The following is a 27,142-nucleotide window of genomic DNA, read 5'->3' as shown; positions in this document are numbered from 1 at the left end:
CTTTTACTTGTAATGTAGCTCTACATTGCAGTATTGATACTACTTTTTCCACCGATTATCTCTACTGACTTTAAAATAAACATTTGTGTATATCCGTATATTGTATTATCTCTGTATTGTATTATCTGTGAATGGTGCTATATTATTATTATTGTTATTATTATTATTACATGGTAATGATCATCATCAGGTAGTGCTACTATTATTGTTTATGATTATTAGTCTCTTATTCACATGACAGTTATAATTCTACTACAGAAATACATTTCTCTGTGTAGGTAGGCTATTGCACATTTAACCATTTTTGCTTCACCCTAAAAGAGACCGAAAAATCCGTAAAGTTTACACAAAGTACAGTATCATAAGCATAACCCAGAGCCTTAGATATAGACAGAGTTACGCAAACTGCGTTCACTTCATAGACTTCTGGACCAGAAGGCAGAAATGCATTGGACTCAGGCAACAGCCCAGCTTTAATGATCTTTTTTAGTAATAGTACAACATAAACATTAAAGAGACTTTAGTTGTTACTGTACACTACTTTAAAACAGTTGTCATGTTGCACACATGCTTATAGCTCTTATTTGCGCCGCCCTCGTTGAAAACAATATTTCCAACTCCAGCTTGACTCAGTTCGGGCTGCATGAACAGCGCTCGAGCGCTCGGTTTCTGCCCCCTCAATATCGCAACTCTTCTATTATATGGCTCTGGCATAACCCAGGTTCGTTACCCTTACTCATTTGTTCCCACCCGGACTACATATGGAGGCGGACTCACATCCTTTACCCACAATGCAACGTCCGTTGCCATTCCTTTCGAACTTCCGCCTCTGCTCTGAGTCGCGGTGAGTAGAATTACAGCGATGTTTGTTTGATTCAATCTAATGTCATCTTCTCACCTTTAGAGCATAAAGCAACTCTTAAACGATCTAGTATCATTCAACAGGGTTTAGTTGACGTCCCCGTGCGGGTTTGGACCTCAAGATGGATGTTTTTAATACTGAGATTGGACGATGAATCCTCCTCGGTGTTTGTCATGCTTAAACAGTAGAACACAGACCCACAAGCCCGGCTAACCAAATCAAAGTAGCGTTCAATCCAAAACAATGTATTAACGTATTCATGTAGAAAACGTGATACTATTTCGTTTCTTTACATTACATGTCAAGTACACTTGTTTGTTTTGACAGTTCATAGCAAAGCTTGCCGAGTTGTCAACACTATTCGCTAGCTTGTTTGTTAGCATCATCTACCTGAATGCAAAGTGATAATTTGATACCCGAGAAAGATATACTCTGGTGTTCTATATGACATTTAATGCAGAAATGCATGCAGAATAAAAGTAAGCAGAGCTGTGAAATAATTGTAGCTTCTGAGATGTAGTGGATGATAAATGAAGAACATCATTAAATATGTTAAGGGTCAATTAAATTGGACAAATCAGTGTATTTCTCAACACCTGTCTTTGTCCAACAGGATACTTTGTAATTTAGCAATGAGGTAAACTGCACTATTATCCATTTTAGTATTTTATTAAAATCATTAGAATCAGTCTAGTTCTAAAGATGGAGGTTTTAATGTTAATGTAGCGCAGTGCTTAAAGTTTTTAGTTTGAAGGACTCCAATCTAAGGACATGGTTTGGTCCAGACTTCCTTCACTGTATGCACTGTGAAACCCTAATCAAAACAGGCTTTTTGTACGTTCTCTACTAGTTTACACCAAATATCTGAGCTGGAAAGGGCTGGTCTAAAAGCTCATCACAACACATTGTGATACGCTATGAGCTTGTAAATTTTCATGTGGTGTCGCTGATCATTGTTGACTGTACTCATGTTCAGTTTGTTTCCAGACTGTGTAGGCTCATGTTCAGTTTGTGTTTTTCCAGATGGCCCCAACTAAGAAAGGAGAGAAGAAGAAGGGTCGCTCTGCCATCAATGAGGTGGTGACCAGGGAATACACCATCAATGTTCACAAGCGCATCCATGGAGTGTGAGTACTTTACACACAGTCACACACACACACACACACACACACAAGAGTAGGATGCACAATTGGACATCCATGGAGTGTTGGTACTTTCCACACTAGAGTAGGACGTCTAGTGATCGATCATGCCTTCTGCTAGTGGTTGTGTGGATAGGTTTGCTTTGATACTTGAAAATACATGTTTTTTGATGGAGTATAGTGGCTCGATTTTAGGACACATTGTTGGTCATGATTTAACCCATTAAGACCTGTGGGGTCTATTTTCGAAATCAAAGACGCCCTGAGGAAATTTCACAAAGAACGACCTCGAGATCGTGGAAGTCAGGCTAGGAGGCTCAAAGTAAGTCCTTATTGGAAGTGCCACAGATTCTTCTTTATTAGGGATTCTGAGATGGATGTCCCCTCCATTTCTTGAACATGCATGTGGTCACTCAGTACTCATGTGTGTAATGTACGGAGGTAGATCAAAGCCAATGCTATGTCTTCGGTACCGGTGTGTGTTATCGTCTGCCGGTCCTATCCTCAATCGCTGGCACATCCTCAACCTGATTCCTACTTGGGACGGCAATGTATGCACGTGTGGGGGGGGGATAGTTCTCAAGTATTGAGAAACTAATGGAACCATATTTAAATAAAGCCCAACATATGATTTGACATTTATTTTTCAAATTATCAAACATTGATACTGATAGAAATGTCTTGCTGAATCTCTAGTATAGTTGTTGAAAACTAATATTTGCCATCAGTTGTGAGGGACATTTGTGTGATTCACATAATTAGAGTTTAAATAAGGGTATCTTGATCACATTGAGCCAGACTAACATCCATTCCTGGCTGTATTTGTCCGATCTCATGTCTTTCCCCCACCGTCCTGTCTCTCCATACAGGAGCTTCAAGAGGCGAGCCCCCCGTGCCATCAAAGAGATCCGCAACTTCGCCGTGAAGGAGATGGGAACCCCCGATGTCCGCATCGACACTCGTCTCAACAAGGCGGTGTGGAGCAAAGGCGTCAGGTGATGAGACGGGACAACCTGTTGTCTATTGCAAACTATTTTGTCTCAGGTCACCCCTGTAAATAACGTAATCATCCACGGGCACCCCTGAATTACACAAACTTATGTCATATTACGCTACATAAATATGTGAAAAGTTCCCTCTAAGATCCAGTACGTCACAAGGAAAACTTGAGAGAATATCTGTTTTCCATTGGGACAGAACCTTTTTTATTTGGCCTTTTACCACTTGAACGCCAGCATCCCTATTCTGGGGGGAATATTCACCAAAAATAGACTATATACAAGCTCAAAACACCTCACGTGTTGTGAGGTTGAAACCTAATTCTTTGAAAATTCTTCATGAAGTCTTGGCATTTATTCTGTGATGTTGTGAGCTTTTATACATTTCCAGTTCATTCCTGCCCAGTTCTAACCCATGCATTGAATGTAGATCAGATCAAACTTTATTTCTATAGACGTAACCAGACTTCTCAGTAGGTGGATATCTGATCGTCTGGCTGGCAACCAGGCTGCTCAGCTTCAAGCCGCTAACGCTAAACGTTGTTGTCTTTGTACAGGAACGTGCCGTACAGGATCCGCGTGCGTCTCTCCAGGAAGCGCAATGAGGACGAGGATTCCCCCAACAAACTGTACACCCTGGTCACATACGTTCCTGTCACAACGTGCAAAGGTCAGCACATTCTAAACCTCTTTACAACTGGACACACAGCGTCTTAAAACATTGAAAGCGTCTGTGTCAACGATTTTGGCAAAAATAACAGATATACAAGCTCACAGCGTGCCACAAGCTTGTACATCTATTGTTTTACAAAATATTTTGAAAATTCTTTAAAGTTTGAAAACTACTGATTTAGCAGGCATTTATAGAATTGGATGGATGGCTATGGGTCTCCTTGGCACTGTATGTATTGTGCCCGCTGCTGCTAACGGTGAGGCTGGTTGAATGCAGAGACGTTTACGTCTGTACAAATGCACTGTATCAAAATATTCCAGCAGTGATTAATTATACAAGGACACCATGTATAATACCTTGTGTAATGTATACGGTCTACAGACATTTGCCTTTTCATAGTCCCTTCGGGTTATGGCTGATCAGTTTCAGTGGCTACATACTAATTCCTACACGGGTTGTGCTTATAACCATGCAAGTTAAGTTTACTGAGGTTGAGGTTAGGTATAGTTTTACTGAGGTTAGGTTTAGGTATAGTTTTACTGAGGTTAAAGTTAGGCGGTCAATCACAGCGCGTCGACTGCACAACCCGTGTAGGCTTTGGTATGTCGCGTTTCAGTGCAGTCTTGATTAATTTCTTAACTTTGGTCATTTGTAAAAGCACTTTGTTGTCAAATGCAAGGAATTCATTGTCAGGACACCCAATTGTGCACATTACTTAGCAATACTTTCCTATTTTGTGAGAAATTGCAATTTACAATCACCCAAAGCTGGCTGTATTTTGCCCAAATCTAGTGCAGTAGTGCCTGTCGACTTGAAACTGTTAACTACTGGAGTCGTGCTTTGAGTGACATGAACGCTGAGGTCCTCTGTAGCATTTTCACCTGCCTGGACGTGTTGGGTTAACTTGGGTACCCTTTGTGTAGGGATGGATTAAAGTTCTCAGTCAAATGACTGATTTCAGCCATTTGGATTCCATAGAAGTTGGCATGTCTTCCGTCATCGAAAATACACACACGTTGTAAGCTTGTTTATTAGTTTTAAGATTAGAATATTTGATGTGGTCAAAGTGGCAATGTAATGTTCATCTGGTTGCCATGGTATGGCTACCAAAACATCCACATCTGACATTGTTGATGAAACAGTGCTAGTGTGAGGGGTTCTTTCACACTTGTTTCACAAGTGGCAGAGTATGTTTTTAATCCTTGTGTTGTCTTGCTCCGTCTGGAATTAACCCCTGTATACTTTCTGTCAAATAGCTAACATACAAGCTCTCAACATGACATGTTGCAACGCATTGTGAGCATGTAGATCATCTATTTTCACCTGCTATGACAATAATGACATGCATAGAATAGGGATCCTAGGGTTCATGTCGTTACTAGGACTTTGATTTAATATGAATCTTCTCCTTTACCTCAACAGGTCTCCAAACAGTCAACGTTGATGAGAACTAGAAGTCTCCACGCTGCAGAAAAAGAAAAAGTTTCAAAAGGAGCAGTTAAATGTTAATTATCCACTCTGCATGTTTCATTTCAACCTTCAATGGGATCTTTGTGTTCTGTAAGTTCTCTGCAAGTGGAATAAAACTTTTGAAAGGATCCGTTATGTCATTATTTCAGTGTTTGATCCAAAGGTGATGTTTCTTTCCACTCATTAATGAAGTTGATATTTCATTATGTATACTTTGGTGCGTGCCAGATGTGTACTTTGGTGCACACTGCATGCCATTATTACATAAATGTTTTGTGAAGAGGGAGAATCAGATCTCACACCTAAGAGAATCTGGGCATTAGAAAAAAGGTAGTTCAAGAAACACGATCTTGTCTTGATTTCTTTTGACAGGTGGAAACCTCATGTTCAAAACTGTTCCCTTTTGGGATTTAAAACTTTTCAGTACTCAAATTTAAAAATGGCAAAAGTAGCAGATCTAAAGCTCTGCCGTTGATAAAAATAAATAATATATATATATATGGAGAGGTTTCTTCCTGACAACGATATGCAGAAATATATATATGCCTAAATCAAAATGGTGACCCTTAAAGCTTGAGAGCTGCATGTTAAATACTACCTCCCCAGGAAGTGAGGTAACAAGCAATGGTGGGAATAACTTTTCTTTGAATGTCCTTTTCAACTCTGTTGCTCTTTGACAGCATTGTTTGCCAACATTTGCATTATAACCCAAATTGAACCATAGCCATCAAATCTAGAACTTGTTTTAGTGACTGTTGGGATGCTGTCCTAGCCACACTGTTTGAGGAACAAACATCCTACAAGTAACTAAGTGCATTTGCTTGAGTACAATTTTGAGGTATTTGTACTTGAATATTTCCAATTTCCTTTACTTTTACTTCTACTCTACATCTCAGATCCACCTACTGTAACAGACTAAATGACTAATTTTTTTTTTTTTTAAGAATCCGTATGGGGTCTGAAATTTCTTTTCAAATGGGATTCTCGTGCCAATTGTGGGGTCCTTGATCTGATTGTCTTTAATGGACACAATCTCAGCCATGATTGAAAGGGGGAAAAAACAGCTTTATAGTATTTCAATATGCAAAATTGTACACTTTTAATGTCCAGTATTCACTATTTAATTTTGAATGTGTTTGCTGCACATGCTCCATTGTAGTTTGTGTAGCCACAGCGCTCGGACGCTAGGGGGCGCCGGTGGATTTATTTGGTAGTAAATGAAGCGTACTTAATCTACACCCATGATCAGTGTTGCCATGTCTTGTAAATAATGGTCAACAACTGCATGGTTGCGGGGTGCGTTTTCTTTGCCTTAAGTTATTTCTAAAGTGTAGTTTATTTGGGCTTGCTTCTAAAGTATAGTTGCTCATTTGGGATTGTTTCTAAAGTGTAGTTGCTCTCACATTTTATCTCACAAATCACATTAGATTAATGGTCCAAGGACTTTACATCTATAACTATTTGGTTGTTGAAAATAAATACCGGTAGCCGATCTACAAGATCACAACGTCAACGCGTCGCATGAAAAATGATTTGCCGATATACAAGCTCACAACATGTGAAGACTCGTGATGAGCTTGTAGATCGGCTATTTTAAATGTATTTTTATGCATTAGATTTTTTTTTTTTTTACAGAAATCTGGTTTGGGGGGTCCCGTCCCTGACTCCCTGGCACAAAATAGCTTGTATTCATAGACCTGGTTGCTTATCTCTCTCACATAGTCTGGCAACACTGCTTTATACGCCCATGATGCTGCTGGTCGCAGGCTATTGAGGCTAACAGGCTAACAACAGATATGGTGATGACCCCACACCATCATTATTTACTTCGCTGTTCTGAGTCTACATGAAGAGGTGAGTTACACACACACACGCACACGCACGCGCGCGCACACACACACACACACACACACACACACACACACACACACACACACACACACACACAGCTAGCTAGTAGCCACACCTGTGTGTGTGTGTGTGTCTTTTCTGTTACATATTGGGTTCTCAAACTTTTTATCTTCCAAGTACCACCGGTTCTATTACAGACCTGTTTGGGGTCCAGTTTGGAACGGTATGGAACCCCGAGGGTCCCCAGACCAGACCCCACTTTGATTAAATATTATTTATTGGATAGGATATTAGTAAAAAGTGGCCTTAACCCTAATATATAATATTATATAACCAAACTGCTTCATCTAGCTAGAAGGTAGAAGCTAAAGCTAACTAGCTACTAGGTGGAGATGTTGTGTTTCTATGTCAGTGGTTCTCACAACCTTTTCATGTCAAGGACCTGCAGAATGTCTATTTGGCTGAGGACCCTCAGAATGATGTGTATTAGCCTAAACAATGTGTCGTGCCAGGGACCCCCCGAAGCAAAGATTTGAGTTAAAAATGTCCACTAAAATATTCATATCTGCAATTTTTTAATAGCCAAAGTATAAAAACAATGGTTAACTTAACATGGTTAAAATAACTGATGCTCCCCAAATGGTAAATGGTGCATGGTGCATTTATATAGCGCCTTTATCCAAAGCGCTTTACATAGATTGTGCATTACATTCACCCATTCACACACCCATTCATACACCGATGGCGGCGGAAACCATGTAAGGCACCAACCAGCACATCAGGAGCAATTAGGGGTTCAGTGTCTTGCTCAAGGACACTTCGATACTAACTCTGGGGGAGCCCGGGTTCGAACTGGCAACCTTGCGGTTGCCATCCGGCCACTCTACCCCTGAGTCACTGCAGCCCCACTTTGAGAACCAGTAGGCTACATGAGAACAACAAAGCAACATGTTATTATATTGTTATGCACTGCTTTGTTTAAGAATTATTAATGTAATATACATTCACTCACTCTGGACAATAGACTTACTCACTCAAGATCATCAGACTTACCACACACACACTTTCTGATATGAACAATTAGGCCATCACATGGCTAGCACTTTCAATATCACATGACACTGATCATCCCCTGTATCACTTTTTCACCCTCATGCCATCAGGACAAAGATACAGAACCTTACCATGGAAAAAAGTCAGTTTTAGTAGGAGTTTTGTCCTCTCAGCCATCGCAGCATTAAACAAACTGCCCCACCGATAGGATGGTTCTGTACACAGTGGGGACCTGAGGTTTTTGTATTGTCTTTGTGTAATGTTTTCTGTACTATGTGTTATTTTGTGGGTGTTGAACATACCTGTGAAGATGAATATCCTTCGGGACAATAAAGATTATTATTATTACATGTGAACAACACATCTACATGTTATGTAGAACAGTGCTTTGTTTATGAATTATTTATCTATCTATAAATGCACCAAGTTTCTGTGTGTACGTATGTGTGTCTGTCTGTAATTCACGTCACTCGAGAACTGTTCGCCTCACGGCTTACAAATTTGACACACGCGTTCCACACCACCACAGGGAGTGCAGTGCCCGGTGTCGAGTCTGTCGGATACATTGTCCAGAAGCAGCACATAAGCCTCTGCCCGGGCTCTGGACAGGGCCAAAATGATATCTCCATATATGGAGCTGGCCTGTTCTGACATCACACTGACACAAAAGCCTCTGCCCAAATTAGCCAATTGATCATACCTGATCACCCCCAGAACTCCATATATGGAGCTGGCCTGTTCTGACATCACATAATGTTCTGACATCACATAATGTTCTGACATCACATAATGTTCTGACATCCAGAAAACTAATACAGACACACACATAATAATGCATATAACATTGCATAACTGTGTGTCATCAATCTATAAATGCGCCAGAACTAGCACAAAAGCCTCTGCCCGGGCCCTGGACCTGGTCATCGCTATATCTCCATATATGGAGCTGGCCTGTTCTGACATCACAACACTTCATATTTGGGCATGCCTGACACAGAACTCCATACATAGGAATAAAGGGACACAGAGATACAGATACTCAACTTCATATTTTTAAAAACACAGCAATACTGCCTCATCAAAGTTGGTGGTGTGACTTTATGTATTGTCAATTACTTGCATGAGAGGGGGAGAGGTGGTGGAGTTAGTTGCTTAAGCTGACAGTTTGAAGGTCCAATGGAGGTTTTGTCCAAAGCGTTTTTACTACTTTCCATTGGTTAAATATTTTACAACTAAATATATACAACACGCAGACGTAAAGGGTGCTCTATAATCTATAATAGCACTGATTTATGCAAAAAATAAGAAATAGTAATAATCAAAAACCTCACAAATGGACTTAGGTGATTTCCCCTCGACAGCAACGATATATAGGTTACTAGGTTCAGGTTGTTAATAGCTCTATGTTCCTAGGTGGTTCCTATATCTTATGTTCTTTTTCTAGGTGGCTCCTCCTATGTGTTAGTACTTTTGCCACAATAAGAGTGACATGTAATGTTCGTATGGTCCCATCCCTACCCAGCCTATGTTTATTGTTTATGTTGCAGGGTCTCCATGGCAGCAGGCTGATGTTTAGCACCATGCGGCACCACTGGCTGCTGTTGGGGGCGTGTGGATGGGTGCTGCTCATCCTCATGTTCGCCAGCAAGTTCATCAACTTCAGAGCTGCAGATAGTAAGTCAAGTTCATCAACTTCAGAGCTGCAGATAGTAAGTCAAGTTCATCAACTTCAGAGCTGCAGATAGTAAGTCAAGTTCATCAACTTCAGAGCTGCAGATAGTAAGTCAAGTTCATCAACTTCAGAGCTGCAGATAGTAAGTCAAGTTCATCAACTTCAGAGCTGCAGATAGTAAGTCAAGTTCATCAACTTCAGAGCTGCAGATAATATTAAGTTATTTTTGGCGAATGAAACCATCATTCTACAGAAGTATAAATTAAGTTATAGAACTGCAAATCATAGAATGTGCATTCACTGTTTCACTATATATAATATAACAAATCTCTGAAAAGGCATATCGTGGAGACATTGTATCGTCCCGGCGATATTTATCACCATGTCGCCCAGCCCGACTTCAGAGCTGTAGATAGTAACTTAAGTCAGCTGTCCTTCTGCATATTAACCCATTAAGTTAGATGAGTAGGCCTGGGTTGCTAGGCAATCGATAAACAGGAAATCTAAAAAGGTCTGCCTCCGTCCACTTCGATATTAACTGCATTTTTAAAATCCATTTATCTCCGATTATTTTCCCACATTGCATTTTTGATCAAAACTAGCTTTATTCACGGCCCATACCTAAAGTGTCTCTCAGATCTCTTTCCTGGGTTTTAATGGGTCAAGCCACAACATATCTCAGTTTTATTAGAGATTGTTCTATGGATTACTTTTCCAATTAAACAAATTGTTGGTCGAGAAATAATGTATTTTTCTTTTTATATCAACGTATTGACATTTCTACAGTAGATATTTTATATTTATAATCAACTAAATTGATTAGTCTTGAGCCCCATTTTACACTAAGTTGTTGATAAGAGTGAAAATAGCCGAGCCACAAGTTCACACCGCAACCCTTTGTGAGCTTGTAGACAGGCTATTTTGGCTATTTTTGAAAATCCCTTACTTTATTCAAATCTATTATTTTCATTGAATCGATTAGTCTGATAAACGGTTGCACCCCTAAACGTGACCTTTGACATGAGCTGGGCTAAAAGATGACCACTGCTCATAAAAAGGTGTCGTTTCCTTCCAGACTATGGAGAGAAGACGGACGCACACAGCTGGACAGAGTCAGGCGCTCATCAGGGAGCCAGGCCAGAGGCTGTGGATGAGCTGGACAGGCCAGACAGGCCTGACCCCAAGCCTTCATATGTGGTATGAACCTATTGGAACCGGGAAAGCATCTGGGTCATTTTAGAATTTCAGATGGAGGGCGTCAAATACATATAATTTTGGGGGTCCTTGGCATGAAAAAGTGTGAGAACTACAGTTTTACAAGGCATTTGTAGAATCTGCTGTAGAATAGGTCTTAAAACCACATAACACATACTTTACCGTACACCAAAGAGCCAAAATACAAGCTTGTAACACATCACATCGTGAGTGTGTAGATCTGCTATTCTCACAATTTCTATACTTTTATGTATTTATATTTCAAACATTTAATGACATAAAATAGGGAGACCAGGATTAGTGTGGTTAAATGAATACAGTCCGAGAGAAAATAAAACCATTACATTTATATGTACAATACATGTATAATAAATCCAGCTTTTAAAAAGTGCACAATAAAAGTATAGCCAGCTTTACAGGGAGAGAAAGGCTGCAATTTGTATTAGCTTGTAATCCCCATCGATGAGGTCACTACTAGTAGGCAGATTTCAGACTGTCCACAGCCCACCAATGAGAGCAGAGAGTGAGTAGTAAAGTGGGGGCGCTCCACACGTCCCAGACTCCTTCTGGCTCCCAAACTGTGGAACACACTCCCCATTGCAGTTAGAACTGCAGCCTCTGACGTCTGCTGGCCTAGCGGTCCAGGTGCATACCACATATAGGCACATGCCTGACAGCGTGTCGGGGGTTCGAGTCCAGATCCTGACGACCTTTGCTGCGTGTCATTCCCAGTCCGTGTTTCCTGTCTCTCTCCACTGCATCCTATCAATAAAGGCAGAAATGCCCAAAAAATATCGTTAAAAAAAAGAAAACGCTTGACGACCTTGCAGACTTATGCAAAGGCTAAAATGTAATTTAGATAGTTATGTAGACAGATGCCAGGTTAATTTGTTGACCTGGCATCCTATTGTGTGTGTGTGTGTGTGTGTGTGTATAGTTTCAAAGTAATGTTTTAGACCAACGATAGGCTCTTGGTTTAGCTTCAATATATGCATTTGATGCACAGTATTACGTCGTGTCTTACTGTAAGTCTCTTTTAGCCTGGCGGGGCCAGACTCTGTCTCTTTGGATTAAGCTTGTCTGCTGTGCTAAATGCCTAAATTGTCTCACAACGAGTTGCAATGCTTTGTGAGCTTGTAGATGTTTGGCGAATGATTTTGGGTAGAGTGAAATAAGAGCGTACCAAATGCGTTCTTTGCAGGTCTGTTCTATCAAGTATATATAGGGTTGTAAGTGGAACTGAATTTGCAGCTCAACAAAAATCGAATTCATATAGTGTAGGACAATTTCACGATACATTTTAATCTCTGCGATACGATTAATGTGAGACTTTTTTTACCACGATAAACGATAACGATTATCGTCCCATCCCTAGACACTAGCTAACACGGTAGCAATGATATACTATATTTTGTGTGTGTGTGTGTGCGTGCGTGCGTGCGTGCATGCATTGTTAGTTTCCGCCCACAGCAGCACCGACACCATCAGACTGGCAGTGGGTGACGGAGAGGCGGATGGAGCTGCTCTCGGCCGTGTGTCAGCAGCAGAACGCCACGCTCAGGAACCTCACGCACGTCTCCGTCAGCAGGTTCGTCCTGGACCGCATCTTCGTGTCCGACAAACACAAGATCCTCTTCTGCCAGACGCCCAAGGTGGGAAACACCCAGTGGAAGAAGGTCCTCATCGTGCTCAACGGTGAGTAGAACTGTGGTTCTCCAAGTTTTTAAATGTCAAGGTCTCCCTGGACTCCCTGGGTCCTGGGTATATTAAGACTATAGTCCTAATATACCCCAGGAAATTACATCTGGTCACGGAAAATCACAGGATCTGCTGAATGTGAAGGTAGCCACACTGTGTGTTATAGGCTCAATATATCAGTTTGACACATTCTGTAGATCTCGTGATCTTTTGTGTCCAGATGTAATTTATTGGGGTTTAGTAGGACTAGAGTAAATAATTAAAAAATAAATCGCTATAAAATTTTGTAAAAAAATACATATTTAGCCCCATGCTCGAATGCTGCCCCCCTGTCAAAAACCGCTAAAATCCCTAAAATGAAAGAAAGCAGCAAATTAAGAAAAATTAACACTCATCTTTTACTTTCTCTAATAACAACCTAAAACTTGAATCTTGGTTGAAAAAAAGTAAAGTTGTCCTTTAACTCTGACAGTATACAAATTACAAATGGAACCAAATGGACCCCATTTGTATACCGTCAGAGTTACAGATTTGTATGGGTCAGTTCAGACACTGGAGTAGATGCATGAGACAATTGTCGTTCAGAAAAACGCTCAGGGGGGCACGGTGGTGCAGTCCGTTACGTACAAGCGCCATCGCCTCACAGCTAGAAGGTTATAATATAAGGTATTTTCTTATCTTTTTTTTAAGGTAAAAATATCAACAAGCTCACCTGATAACTGTCGACAAAATAACCTGATCACTCTCACCTCTGTGTCTCCACAGGGGAGTACTCCACCGTGGAGGACATCCCAGAGAACCTGGTCCACGACCACGACAAGAACGGCCTGCCTCGCCTCTCCTCCTTCAGCCCCCAGGACATCACTGAAAGGTTCTGAGACCCCATCCCTTACCCTAACCCTTCAGCCCCCAGGACATGACATGGTTCTGAGACCCCATCCCATCCCTTTCCCTAACCCACCTCCTGATGTAGTGTATTTTAGGATTGGGTGGATCTTGGATTGCTACTTGGCTGTGGAATGGAACCGTTCTTCGTCTTCCATGTGCTCGTTGTACAGTGCAGTACGTGAACCTGAAAACCGCCTAGAAATCCTGATGATGATTATTGTTGATAATCGTATTGATTTTATTACCTTATAAATCCTGATGATTGTTGTTAATAATCATATTTATTTTATTACCTTATAAATCCTGATCATGATTATTGTTAATAATCATATACATTTTATTACCATATAAATTATGATTATTCTTAACCCATTAAGACCTAAAATCCTAAATCCTAAGTGTTTTCTGAAAAACTTACTGGTATGTTTATCAGTGGTGGTGGTTTTCATGTCAAGGACCCCCACAATTATATGTATTTGGCCACAGACCCCCATCTCAAAAAATGTTTTGTTCCAGGGACCCCCCAGAAGCAAAGATCAGTTAAACCCAAACTAGTGAATAACTGGGACCCAAACTAGTGAAATTAGCAGATCTACAAGCTCACTTGTAGATCTGGCTACTTTCACTTCCGCTTAAAGTTTCCATTTGTGGAATTTATGGAATTTATTTTAATTGTTTTTATTAGAATTTCTTTAGACAACATGTTTTGGGTTTATTTTTAATGCATGACAAAGAAGGGGGATATTTTTTTTCCAACAATATATTTATTTTCCTTTTTACACACAAATGACAATACAAATATACAAAAAACAACAACAATGAACAGTACAAGACAATTACTGATATAAAGAAAGCAAAACAACAATAACCAAAAACAACAAAACAAAACAAAAAACAACAACAACAGCACTACTCCTCTTCAGCTCCATCCATTAAATGTGACATTATTGTTCTTTATGTATCTCATAAAACGGCCCCACACCTCCTGAAACATTTCTTGTTTGTCCTTAAGAATGTATGCAATCTTTTCCAAAGGTAGACATAAAGACAATTCTCTGAACCACTGTGTAATACTTGGTTTGTCCGGCCTCTTCCAGGTCAACGCTATCACTCTCTTAGCTTGTAAAAGACATATATCTATAAACATTTGTTCATTACGCTTTATCTTGTGTCCCTCCGGATATAGACCGAGCAGGAAGAACTTTGGTTCTGGTACAATATTTATTGACAAAATCTTCTGTATTTCCTGCCCGACCTTCCCCCAAAACTCAATCAATTTTGGACAGGACCATAAACAGTGGAACAATGTGCCTCTATCTTCACCGCATCTGGTGCATACATCTGGAATATTACAATTATACTTATTAAGTTTAACTGGTGTGATGTACACTCTCATAAGCCAATTGTATTGTAGAAGTTTTAGACGAGTATTCCCAGTCTGGGATTGAGCTTGTGCACAAGCCGTACTCCATTGTTCCACTGTTAAATCCTCCTGAATATCTGTTCTCCAGGCATTAAGCCTATCTTCCGAGGATTCCGGAGAAAAGTCAACCAATAGGGCGTAGAAATCTGATATTAACCCCCTTCCGAATGGGTCATTAACCAAAGCTTTCTCCAGCACAGACATGGATGGGGCCAGCATGGATTGCCCCAGATTAGTTCTAATAAAGTCCCTCAGTTGCAGATATTTAAAGAAGTGTTTGCGAGGGATATCATATTTAATGACCAGTTCCTCAAACGAGAGCATACTCCCCCGACCCCTCTCAAATACATCCCTTAATTGACCTATTCTCCTATCAGCCCACAATTTAAACCCCCCATCAGCTCTACCTGGCACAAATTGATTATTGCCCCATATTGGGCTGAAGCGAGAGAGACGTGGATGTTCTCCCAAAAATATATTAACCTCATGCCAGACTTCAATCATTGTTTTAACTATAGGATTTCTTGTAATTCTTTTTAGGTTTTTATAAGTATCTGAGTAAATATAAAGGGGGAGTGGTAACTTCAAGGAGCTTGATTCCACATCTTTCCATGCCGGCGCCGCATCCGTTGTAAAGTAGAACATTAGTGTTCTCAATTGAGCTGCCCAAAAATACCACAGCAAGTTAGGACACTAATCCTCCCCTATCATAGGGTAGATAAAGTAAGGACAATCTAAGTCTAGGACGTCTATTGTTCCAAATAAAGTTGGTAAACAATTTCCTGGTTCTAGAAAAGAAGTTTGGTGGAGGTGACAAGGGTACGTTTTGAAATAAATACAATAGCTTGGGAAGTACATTCATTTTGAGTATATTAATTCTGCCGATCAAAGATATTGAAAGACTTGACCATCTATTAATTTAATTTTCGATTGTGGCTAAAATTGGGTTATAATTGGCATTCACAACCTCTTCCAACCTTGGCACGATTTGGATTCCCAAATAAGTAAAGGCATTTACTGGTCTGAAGTGACGAACATGACCGGGAGGGTTTGATCTTTCTTCCGAGTTCAGAAGCATAATGGATGACTTAGAGTTGTTTACTTTGTAGCCAGATATGCGACCATATGATGTTATTAGATCCAGAATAGCTGGGACAGAAGGGGGATATTTACTCATGACCCACAGAAATCAGTCAGCGCCCCACTATTGGGTCCCAACCCATTGGTTTGGGAAACAGTGAACTAGAGTGAGTAGACAGAAATGGTGCCATCTTATCATGAGCATTTGAGAGGATCAATTATATATCAACCCAATAAGACCTGGGACGATTCTACAAATCCCTTCTAAATTCGTAGTTTTATCATACGTTCTCGATGTATTTTATTTTTTTATTTTTTTTAAATTCCTATTGCTTTCCCGGTTTTAACTCAATGGCTGCCAAGGACTTATTTAACTTCTTTTTCATGATGTCCTGGAGCGCCAAGGACGTGCTTTTCGTGTTTTTAACATGGGGAAAAAAATAAATAAAATAAAAAGATGTATATCTGGTGGCGGTCTGGGACTTTTGGTGCCCCCTGGTGGCGGGTAAATCAATTGTGAAGTGGCCCTTTAATAATCTTATTAATCATATTATCTGAAAAATGCACTTAGTTGATGATGATGATGAAGATGATTCTCAATCCTATCCTATCCTAGAGTTACTGTAGAGCTTTGGTTACTGTAGAGCTTTGGTTACTGTAGAGCTTTGGTTCTCAACCTTTTCTGGCCGTGACCCCCCCCAAAATGAGCCGTTCATAATAATTCGCAATTATCATTTGACAATTAGGCCAATGTTTGACCAGTATATACTTTTTGTGATGCCTTTTTTTAGTTTCTTATTTTTTCTTGGTATTAAAAATTGTCACTCTCTGGGACCCCCCAAAATCATGTGTGGGATCCCCCCTGGGAATGGGGATTCACAGGTTGAGAACCACTGATTGAGCTCTACCCCAATGCATTAATTTAGACTCAACCCCTCACTGTGGGTTCCCCCCTTGCAGATTACACACCTACTTCAAGTTCTTCATCGTACGCGACCCCTTCGAGCGCCTCATCTCCGCCTTCAAGGATAAGTTTGTGAAGAACCCGCGCTTCGAGCCCTGGTACAAGCACGACATCGCCCCGTCCATCATCCGCAAGTACCGCAAGGTAGGGATATGGGGACCATATGAAAAGTACATATCACAAGTCACAATTATTGTGGTAATAGTTTTTTTCTTTTGTTTGCAATTTATGATAGTATCGAGATAATCGAAATATTAACTGTAGATCTGCTATTTTAGGCGAAACGATTTGTGCATAGTTGAAATAAGACTATAACGATTACTCGTCCCATCCCTCCCTACCGCCAGGTGCACCGTGACCTCGCCTCTTCCCCCGGCGACGGGGGCAGTCCCGGCGCCGGCCTGCGTTTCGAGGACTTTGTGCGCTACCTGGGCGACGGTGGCGAGGGCCGGCGGCGCATGGACCGTCAGTTCGGCGAGCACGTCATCCACTGGGTGACGTACGCCGAGCTGTGCGCGCCCTGCGAGATCCGCTACAGCGTGGTGGGCCACCACGAGACGCTGGAGCGAGACGCGCCCTACATCCTGCGGGCGGCGGGCATCGAGGGCCTCGTGTCCTACCCGCACATCCCCCTGGGCATCACGCGCTACAACAGGACCAAGGTTGGTTGGTTTCTGTTTTAGGGCTGGGACTTTAACTGATTCATTTGCATTCATTAATTACAGAAAATAATGACGTGATTTAAAAGAAATTGCGCATTTTAATTTACTTTTTTGTTTTTCTCTTTTCTGCCCTGTAAAGCAATTTGCGTTGCATTTTTATGTCATGCTATATAAATAAAGTTTATTATTATTATTATTATTATGTAAAATTAGTATTGATATTTGTATTAATACATTTGATCCCATTTCAAGGTGGAGCGCTACTTCTCAGGCATCAGCAGGCGGGACGTTAGGCGGCTGTACGCGCGCTACCAAGGGGACTTTAACCTGTTTGGCTACCCGAGCCCGGACTTCCTACTGGACTGACTGACCTGACCCCTGAGGATAAGGGGTTGGGAGCCGGAGGATACCGTAAGGAACCGTAAGGAATCGGATCCAACATCGATGAGGAACCAAGAAATCGGTTCCATCACATTTTGAAACGGTTTCCGGTACCAGGTTTTTATCTACACTGTCAGAGCTGGTTATGTGGACTTCACGTCTGCTGTACAATTACAATACCGGTGGTTTGCAAACTTTCAAGGACCACCATAACTCCGAGGGGATACAAATGGAACCAAATGGTCCCGTACAGGTCCATTTGGTTCCATTTGTACACCCTCAGAGTTACAGACCGGTAAATGTCCATTTGGAACCTCCTGTAGGTAAGGACAGAGAGGGATGGAGAGAGCTGGTCAACAGATCGTCTGTGGTGCCCCAACGACCCTCCAGGGTTACGGGATAGGTGAGAGGTGAGGTGAGTAGGTAAGGAATGGGACCGTTGAGAATGACATTGACAGGAACCAGAATCGTTAAAGGATCCCCAAGAGTGAATAACAATAATAATAATATAAACTACAGCGACCGACAGTACAGTCAAGCACACACCATCCCAAGTTCAACATACCTCTACATCAGTGTTTCGTTTACTCAGATGAAGCTGTGCAGTATTGGTCGCTCCCCGTCTGAAATGGCCTCATGACAGAGTCAAATATGAGTGCCGTCGGGAGAATGAAGACGACCAGTTCCACGCTGGGGGCAGAAGTACGAGGCTAGCATCTGGTAGCTGTTTGCTAACCTGTTTATTTCTTTTATATATATTTTGCTTAATGGTGACAGTGGGGGAGAGAGGTGATGCCATGAAACGCTTAGATTCAAACCCAGTGCCGGTTGTTTGAGGAAAGACTGTAGAGCCTTATTTATGTGGTATCTGTGCTCCACCCCTTGCACTCAGAGGTTTATTGTGTTCATCCTCTGGGGTTTGGAAGCATGTGATTGGCTCGTACTGTATATTAGCGAAGTGTTGAAGTGTTGCACAATAGGGTTATTTTTTTTTATTCTTGTTTTTAATATGTTTATTGTTATATTTTTTAACTTACAAAGACAACAAAACTCTCGTTTACATACATACATGCATACATACATACATACATACATACACATACATACATACATACATACACTCCAACATACCTCCCTCCCACATCCAAAAAACTACCTACAAAAACACTACCTTAAGATAGTACAGAGTACAGCAATACAAATACAATAGGATTATTTAACATTTCATTATGAAGATGTTTTTTTTTCTTCTTTTCTTTTCGTACATGTATTTAACAGGAAGTCTTCTTTCTGCTGGCACCTACAGAGCAGGGTTTTTTTTTCGACATTATTTCAAGGGTCCCCAAACTTTTCAGGCCGCAACCCGCCCGAAATAATAATATTTTAACTGTGGTCCAAGATGTCTATTAAAGGACCACTTCACCACTTTTCAACATCTCTTCATATAAATGGTCCTCACTAATGTTCATGATAAAACACCACCATTTTTGTCCTACTCAGTCTGTGTCTCATAGGAGGGCTTTGGGTAGTTCGGACACACGTCCACCAGTGACATCATCATTAGGCAGATTTTTTTTTAAACAAGATTTGTTTTAAAATATATTTAGATTTGTATTATCGTGAGAACGATGGCTTCAACTTTTGCATTGCAACTTTTCAGGAAAAGAAAGCCTGCCGTTTCCATTAGCTTGGATTCACCATTGATGATGTCACTGGTGGACGGGTTTCTGAACTGCCCACAGCCTTCCTATGAGACACAGACTGAGTAGGAAAAAATGGTGGTATTTTATCATGAACATTAGTGAGGACCAATTATAGGAAGAGAAGTTGAAAAGTGGTGAAGTGGTCCTTTAAGCTGTAATGAGATTGTATCAGGGGTGTACGTGATGCAGTTTTTTTTTGCCTCATCACTTTCAATTTCATGTGTTTATCCTGTACAGAGTTCTCTCTCCTCATTGGATAAATAAGGCGAAATTGATATTGCCTTATTTTTTTTTATTGTATTCTTTTCTGTTTACTGAAGAGCTGAAGAGACATGGAGACTCCTGTTACTGAACAAACACTCTATAGCAATGTAGAGCTATTTAACACTTGTTTAAGTTAACACTTATTTAACACTATTTAACACTAAGAAAATCACTTGCACCCTTGCTTAAATGGAGGATAAGAACGTGCTTGTGATGTTGATTCATCATTGAGTTTTCCTCGTATGGAAGTAGAGAGGTGTAAAAAGAGGATATACAGATTATTAACCCTGTATTGTAGCTATGTTATGTAGCAGCTGTATTGCACTGTGGAACAAATTGACGTTTGGCGCTGTGTGTGTTTTCTGTGCCTCTCGCTGTCCCGACGAGGGGTCACTAGAACAGTGGTTCTCAACCTATGCGTTACCACTGTGTGACAGTGAAGTGACAATTTAAAGGACGTTTAAGACCTTTTTAATACCTCAAGGAAAAAAAGGCATCAAAAGTAACTCTACTATAAAAACTGCCACATTGGCCAAATTGTCAAATAATATAAGGGGCAAAATTTGTGGAAAATAGTAAAATACAAGATCTACAAGCTCACAACGCCTCGCATTGTGAGGCCTTTGTGAGCCTGTAGATCAGCTATTTTCACAATCTGTGGAACAAACCAAGTCAAACAAAATGTAATGCCTCAACTCATACAAATTTCAAGTGCTTGTCAGGATGGGGGGTCCCATCCATCTTCAACCGCTTATCCGTAGTCTGGTCACGGGGGCAACCAACACCAGAGTGTTCCAGACTTCCTTCTCCAGAGCAACATTAGTGACTTCCTCCTGGGGGATCCTGAGACGTTCCAAGGCCAGTGAGTCGATGCGTTTCCTCCAACTGCGCCTTGGTCTGCCCCGTGGTCTCCTCCCAGTGGGACGTGCCTCAAGGACCTCCCTCGGGAGACGTCCGAGAGGCATCCTAACCAGATGCCTGAAACCACCTAAGCTGGCTCCTTTCCAGGGGTCCCCACAGTTCAAATATGATTCTTTTTTTTGGGGGGGGGGGGGTCCCGGCCCGAAAAGGTTGAGAGCCACTGCACTGGAAGACCCTCAGCTACAGTGGTGGACACAGTAACTGAGTACATTTACTTAAGTACTAGTACTTAAAGCTGCACTATGTAACTTTCCTCTTCTATCTCAGGTTTTGAACCCAGTTTCCTGCCGCAAGTGCTGACGTTTTTATTGAATCTGAACCGTGAAACTGAACCGTCAGGTCAAGACTGGTGTCAGAGCCTGTGTCTAGGTGAGACATGGCCTTTGACACGATCTAAATCAGTGACACGATCTAAATTAGCCCGCAGACCCTCATTTGAAAAGATATGCCAGGGACCCCTATAAGAGAAGATTTTTACGGCTCTAGCAGTGATTCTCAACCAGTTTAATTTCAAGGACCCCCCCCCCAGTTTGACATGCATTAGTCTACGGACCCCCATTTAATGTCATTTCTATCTCTGGGACCCCAATTTATTATGGTAAAATCAATTGATCAAATCAATGTTAATTTAACTCTGAAAGTGTACAAATGGACCCGTTAGAGTCCATTTGGTTCCATTTGTACACTGTTACAGACCCTTATGGGTCTGTAACACACTTGAGTTACAGACCCATAAGGGTCCATTTGGTTCCTAACTATCATTTAGCTGGGGACCCCCTGGAACTCCCTCGAGGACCTTTTGGAACCACTGATCTAAATGTCTCAATAAAAGAGCAGGGAGACTAAATACAACCACCACCTCAATTCTATAAGTTATATTATTTACATAATCCATTACTCGACCATACAGGTTGGACAAAGTTAAATTTTATTCATTTAAAAAGGTTATATAGTGCTGCTTTAAGTACATTTATTTATTTTCTTTTCTTTCCTGTTTTTTTTTCATAGACATACACTCCGCTGCATTTCAGACTTTAAATATAGGCCTATCTCACAGAATTTCCCCGCCCCCTTAATACGCCCCCTTTCGGAGTTAGTGGTGATAGCGTGACGTCACTCCATAGACGCTACATGTTAACAGAGGTAATTTAAGAAGTCTACAACTTTTGTTTTCTCAAGGTAAGGTTTGTTCTATCTGTTCGAGCTGATTTACCATCTTGTTTGCTTCATAATAATATTGGTCTGTCACATTTTTACATTAGAAAATGTACTTAGATTCTCCAGAGAAAAAAACGTGTAAATGCTAATGTTAAATGACACCACTATCTACCGGAAGTGGGCGTGGAAAGCGGGCTGTGAGATAGGCCTATTGTACTTTTGACTCTACTACATTTCTTGAGACCCAAACCTACATGAATACATTATGAAAGATCCACTTTATGCTTATTTCAAATGCAGTGGAAATAGCCTACAGACTACAAGCTTGTAGAGCGGCTATTTTCACTATCATTTCTCAATATTTTCTTGGAAACGTTCAACATTTCAATACAAAATGTACTTTGTAAATTGTATGATTTTGTAGATGCTAGTAGATCTGCTGTTTTGGCCTCTGGTCCTGGTTTCGGCAACCCTGATCTTTAAAGGGATATTTCACTACAAAAAAATTACTCGCCCCATGGAGATTTGAATTCATGGATTTCTTTGTAGTTTTTGTCACATTCCTAAGCCATAGTTCCCTATGGAGACACAAAGGAGACTCTTTGTGTCTCCATAGGGAACCACTGCTGGGGTGAGTAATCGAAATGGGGGAGTGAACTATCCCTTTTAAGGCTTAATTTATACTACGTAGTAAAGGTCTTTACCGGTCTTTACACATCAACGGCGGGATGAAGAATCCATGTGTCTCATAGAGGCTGACACTTTTAGAGAAATCGACTTGTTCCACTTCAATGCTTCATCATATTTGGTAACGGGGAGGAAGAGTGGGCACTAAGGATGAGTGGGCACTAAGGAAGCATTGGCATCTCAATGCAAAATTTCCTATTTGGTCCAAAATGTTAAGAAATAAAATATTTAGAAAACTATTTTTTTCTTCTTTATTATTTTTAGCCCTTTCCCCTCCCTACACTCAAAATACAGAATGTGTGTTGCACTTGCCAGTTGCCACTGCTGTATACTGGCAGGGTATAGCTTCTCTCAACTGGTCTAACTGGTCCATCCTGATCATAACTGTGGTCTTGGACATTTGTTTAACAAACAGCCATTGTTTGAACTTGTCATAATCTACACCAGGAAGGGATTTTAGTGTTATAATGTCTAGATTGCTACGGTGTTGTTCGCATTATTTCCAATATTCACTACTTTTACTTCTACTCCGCTACATCTCAGAGAATAAATATTGTACTTTTACTCCAATATGATTATTTGACGTTATTACTAGATTTTAGACCACTTTGGCTACTTTATTTTGATGCCAATACGTTTATACCAGACTTTTGCTTGTGTGAGTACTTCTTCCATCACTGGTGGTACTGAGGATGCAAGGAGCAAGTTACCATAGTGTTACTTCCTAAAATTGTTGCTAGAGTTCATTGTCCTCTTTGTGCCACTAGAGGGAGCCAGAGCTGCTCCCATGGCAACACTCGTTTTGTAGCCTACAGTGGTGTATACAGATGTATACAGGTGTGTACAGAAGTACACACAGAGACTTGGTGCATTTATAGTTAGATAATATTTGTAACAGGACCATTCTCACATATCCCAGGAATGGGTGGACCAAAGGAGACATTCCAGCTCCATTCTTTTTTTAGGATTCTTTTTTAAATAATACCCACATTTTTCAACAATCCCCCCCCCCCCCCTCCCCCTTTTGACAGGGGCAGCCCCCCCCCCAATGATATCTATTTTTTGTGAAAAGTCTTGATGAAATATGAAAGAGTACCTCAAGTTGCCATACTGTAGGCTATTTCAATATATTTTGATGATAAAGGGCTAAAATAGCCTACTTTAATGTTTATGTCACATACAAATTGTCCCCTTCGTACAAGTACATTTCCCATTCACTTGTCCGGGAACAAAAGTCACTTGTCTTACATACATTTCAATTTCATGTATTCCAAATACACCGACATGATGGCCAGTTAATAAATAAATGTGTGTTTTTCCCATTGAAAATAAATAAATAAGCCACAGAATAACATGAGGTTTTTCTGAAACGGAATGGTGGACAACAATATTGGAAAGGTGATTATTAGGAAAGCCAGACAATGATGTCAGACAATATTGTTGGCTGCTAGGATATATATATATACACACATGCATACATATACAAGTCATACATACACAATTACAGTACACACCCCAATAAGCTTTGAATTCATGGAGATATTTATCATCTTCAAGTGTGTGCGTGTGTGTGCGCGCGCGCTTGCTGCCACACCCATGTATGATTTGGAATATTGACACCGAGGCCCCCTGCCCAGCCGGCTTCCTGCGTTCAGCGGCCGGTCACCCCTGGCAACCCAGTTAGCCAATGGTAGCGCGAGAGTCCCTCTGGACCATGGGACTCGTAGACACTGACTGAGGGGGGGAGAGAGAGAGAGAGAGAGAGAGAGGCTGCCTGCCACCTCAACATGGAGTAGCAGTGAGGAAGCAGCAGACAGGACTACACACAAAAGAAAGAGGACTACAAATCCAACACGCATCCAAATGATCCACCAATACCAATACCTTGTTATCGATCGATCGCTTCTCATTGATCGTCGTCGTCGCGGAGGAGGAGGAGGAGGCGATCACCACCACCACCATCCTCTTCATCATCACATCCGAACGGAACCATGGCGAACGAGTCTCCAGCCAAGAGTCTGGTAGACATAGACTTGGCTTCGTTGCGGGTGAGGCTATGCTGCCTGCTGCCACTCTGTTTTTTTTATATCCGTGTATTTGTTTAATTATTATTTTGACCTCATATATTCGATTAATCGATCTCTTTTGATCGTTGGGGGGGATGGAGAATCGGCCCTGGGGTTTGGTGAAGGGGCTACAGTATGAAATAATGACAGAGCGAGCGAGGTGTTGCCACTGTGTCTGGCTGCTTCTTTGTTCCAGATGGGATTTGTACTGCTGCAACTCCACCACAGCTCTGTGTCTTCAAAGTGCTGTGGACACACCACACATACAATTGTCCAGGAATAACAGTAACACACACACAGAGGAATGGCTACAAATGTAACCAAATGGCCCCGGAAAAAAAGACAAAGGCAATTTGGTTACATTAATTGTAACCGCTTGCTTAATATGTCCGAGTTAATTTGTTGCATTTTGTTGAGATTGGTTACATGTGTGGTTATACATTAGTAATCTCTGCCTGGCTGGGAGGAGTTCCGTTCGGTTACAGTAGTCTGTTGCTGCTACAGTCATTAGCTACATTGGTTGCATGCTGTGTAGTTTACAATTAAAACTATCAGAGTTACGCCAGTGGTTTGCAACCCTTTTCATATCAAGGTCCATTATTTATTCTGCATTTTGAGCTGAGATTTAGCCTCTCAGACCCAAGACTATTTTGTTATTGTTGGATAAGATGTTGTCCACTGTATTTTGTGCTGTATTGATGAGGTACCAGGAGATACCAAGGCAAACGTTGTTCAAATATTTCTTCTACATTCTCTAATTGTGTAGACGTAATGTAAATGAAGTAATTCACATGTTTAACAGTGTGTAAAATGAAACAATGGTTTCATTTTACATCTCAAAGAGTTAAAGATCTAAAATGGCCCATTTGGTGGGGACCCCCTGGCTGGAACACCCTCAAGGACCACTGGTGGTCCCCGGACTGGGTTACACTAAGAGTTGTAGTGATTGCATTTGTTTACTGAGTCTCTCTCTTGAATCTCTTGATTTCTATGCTGTTTTTGTTAATATGCTGGTTCAATCAATCAATCAATCAATCAAATCGAAACGTTTAATGACATACACAAATGTACAGTAGGCCTACTATGCAGAAATATAATATAAACTGTTAGAAATCGATCTCAATGAAGTTGTTTACTGAGTTACATTTGTAATTATGTTATGGTTACATTAATCTCTTAGTTACATTAGTTTCTATTTGGTTTCATTGGTTTACATTAAGCGCTTAGTTATTATACCGTCTGCGTTTTAACATTAATTGATACATTGTGTGGTTACTACATGTGGCTATTTTTCCAATCTCTTGAGTTGCATGAGTTTTATTTGTTGTGATGATATTGAATTTGATTGTCATTTTATAGTAGGTTTATGAATTGAATACATACATTTTACACTGGAGTGTTTGACTGTACTGTACTGTACTGTACTGTACTGCACTGTTGCTGTTTGCATTTCTGTCTAATTCTAATAAACTGTTGTCTTCATTCTTTCCCATGCAGGAACCAGCAGGGATCTTTGAGCTGGTGGAGGTGGTTGGAAATGGAACCTATGGACAAGTATTCAAGGTTGGTGTTTTGAGCCGTGTTGCTGCTGCGCCCTGTTCAGTATACATACACTGTTACACAGGCTGAGCTGTCGCTGCTGCGCCCTGTTCAGTATACATACACTGTTACACAGGCTGAGCTGTCGCTGCTGCGCCCTGTTCAGTATACATACACTGTTACACAGGCTGAGCCGTGTTGCTGCTGCGCCCTGTTCTGTATACATACACTGTTACACAGGCTGAGCTGTTGCTGCTGCGCCCAGTTCTGTTGTTATACATATATACACTGTTACAGCACCACTCGTGCTCTGTTGTTTGCGACCACAGGTCGCATTTACTATGAAAACGTGCATTTCCCGTCAGTTCGGCCTGACAATATGACCATGACCATAATGGTCATGCCTCGTGAGTCGTGACATCACGTGACATCACCAGGGATGGAGATTAAGCCCATATATGGGAATGCCCATTATATGGAGATCCCTGATGTCATCAATATTGGCCAGCAAGTCTACATGTGACCTCAAACCCCAAACCCTTAGATCTCCATATATGGAGCTGACCTGTTCTGACCCTGACCCTGTCCATCCTTCCTCTTAACCCTTTTCACTGATACCTGTCCATTTAAAACTCTAGACGGGCCTGCCCCAGTTATTAGTTAAAAATCACACCCGTGTGAACTGTGAAGTGTTGCCACAAATTTACGTCATATTTGGCAGACATTTGACCTAATTTCTCAAATATGAGACGTGTGGGGACAAGATTTACGT

General features: G+C 41.1%; 3 protein-coding genes across 3 annotated transcripts in view; all 3 read left to right on the top strand.

Moving 5' to 3' along the window:
* Window positions 1–789: 789 nt before the first annotated feature.
* On the top strand, window positions 790–5,273 carry rpl31 (ribosomal protein L31). Its single transcript, XM_079495765.1, has 5 exons — window positions 790–844; window positions 1,886–1,989; window positions 2,874–2,999; window positions 3,560–3,672; window positions 5,098–5,273. Exons 2-5 carry the CDS (start codon window positions 1,886–1,888, stop codon window positions 5,127–5,129), a joined length of 375 nt encoding a protein of 124 aa, XP_079351891.1. The 5' UTR covers window positions 790–844; the 3' UTR covers window positions 5,130–5,273.
* A 1,595-nt stretch (window positions 5,274–6,868) lies between these two features.
* On the top strand, window positions 6,869–23,280 carry chst10 (carbohydrate sulfotransferase 10). Its single transcript, XM_079495762.1, has 8 exons — window positions 6,869–6,999; window positions 9,597–9,723; window positions 10,797–10,918; window positions 12,394–12,631; window positions 13,400–13,505; window positions 16,986–17,133; window positions 17,337–17,651; window positions 17,904–23,280. Exons 2-8 carry the CDS (start codon window positions 9,618–9,620, stop codon window positions 18,015–18,017), a joined length of 1,149 nt encoding a protein of 382 aa, XP_079351888.1. The 5' UTR covers window positions 6,869–6,999; window positions 9,597–9,617; the 3' UTR covers window positions 18,018–23,280.
* Window positions 23,281–24,619: 1,339 nt separating this feature from the next.
* The window catches only part of LOC306917503 (mitogen-activated protein kinase kinase kinase kinase 4-like), a 62,698-nt gene continuing 60,175 nt past the window's right edge, over window positions 24,620–27,142 (top strand). The window contains exons 1-2 of the mRNA XM_079495766.1: window positions 24,620–24,813; window positions 26,329–26,394. Of these exons, the coding sequence (XP_079351892.1) occupies window positions 24,757–24,813; window positions 26,329–26,394 (123 nt within the window). The 5' untranslated portion in view covers window positions 24,620–24,756. The remainder of the gene's footprint in view (window positions 24,814–26,328; window positions 26,395–27,142) is intronic.

The sequence above is a fragment of the Electrona antarctica genome (assembly GCF_951216825.1).
Source record: "Electrona antarctica genome assembly, chromosome: 24".
NCBI lineage: Eukaryota > Metazoa > Chordata > Actinopteri > Myctophiformes > Myctophidae > Electrona > Electrona antarctica.
Note: the sequence above shows the minus strand (reverse complement) of the source record. Positions and strands in the feature narration are given on the sequence as shown.

What these genes read in the sequence shown, in the direction of transcription:
- rpl31 (XM_079495765.1), top strand. Translation starts at nt 1,886, where the DNA reads ATGGCCCCAACTAAGAAAGGAGAGAAGAAGAAGGGTCGCTCTGCCATC. An exon ending in CACAAGCGCATCCATGGAGT is followed by an intron (nt 1,990 to 2,873) that starts GTGAGTACTTTA and finishes CTCTCCATACAG; the next exon opens with GAGCTTCAAGAGGCGAGCCC. An exon ending in TCCTGTCACAACGTGCAAAG is followed by an intron (nt 3,673 to 5,097) that starts GTCAGCACATTC and finishes TTACCTCAACAG; the next exon opens with GTCTCCAAACAGTCAACGTT.
- chst10 (XM_079495762.1), top strand. Translation starts at nt 9,618, where the DNA reads ATGTTTAGCACCATGCGGCACCACTGGCTGCTGTTGGGGGCGTGTGGA. An exon ending in CCCCAGGACATCACTGAAAG is followed by an intron (nt 13,506 to 16,985) that starts GTTCTGAGACCC and finishes CCCCCCTTGCAG; the next exon opens with ATTACACACCTACTTCAAGT. An exon ending in CGCGCTACAACAGGACCAAG is followed by an intron (nt 17,652 to 17,903) that starts GTTGGTTGGTTT and finishes TCCCATTTCAAG; the next exon opens with GTGGAGCGCTACTTCTCAGG.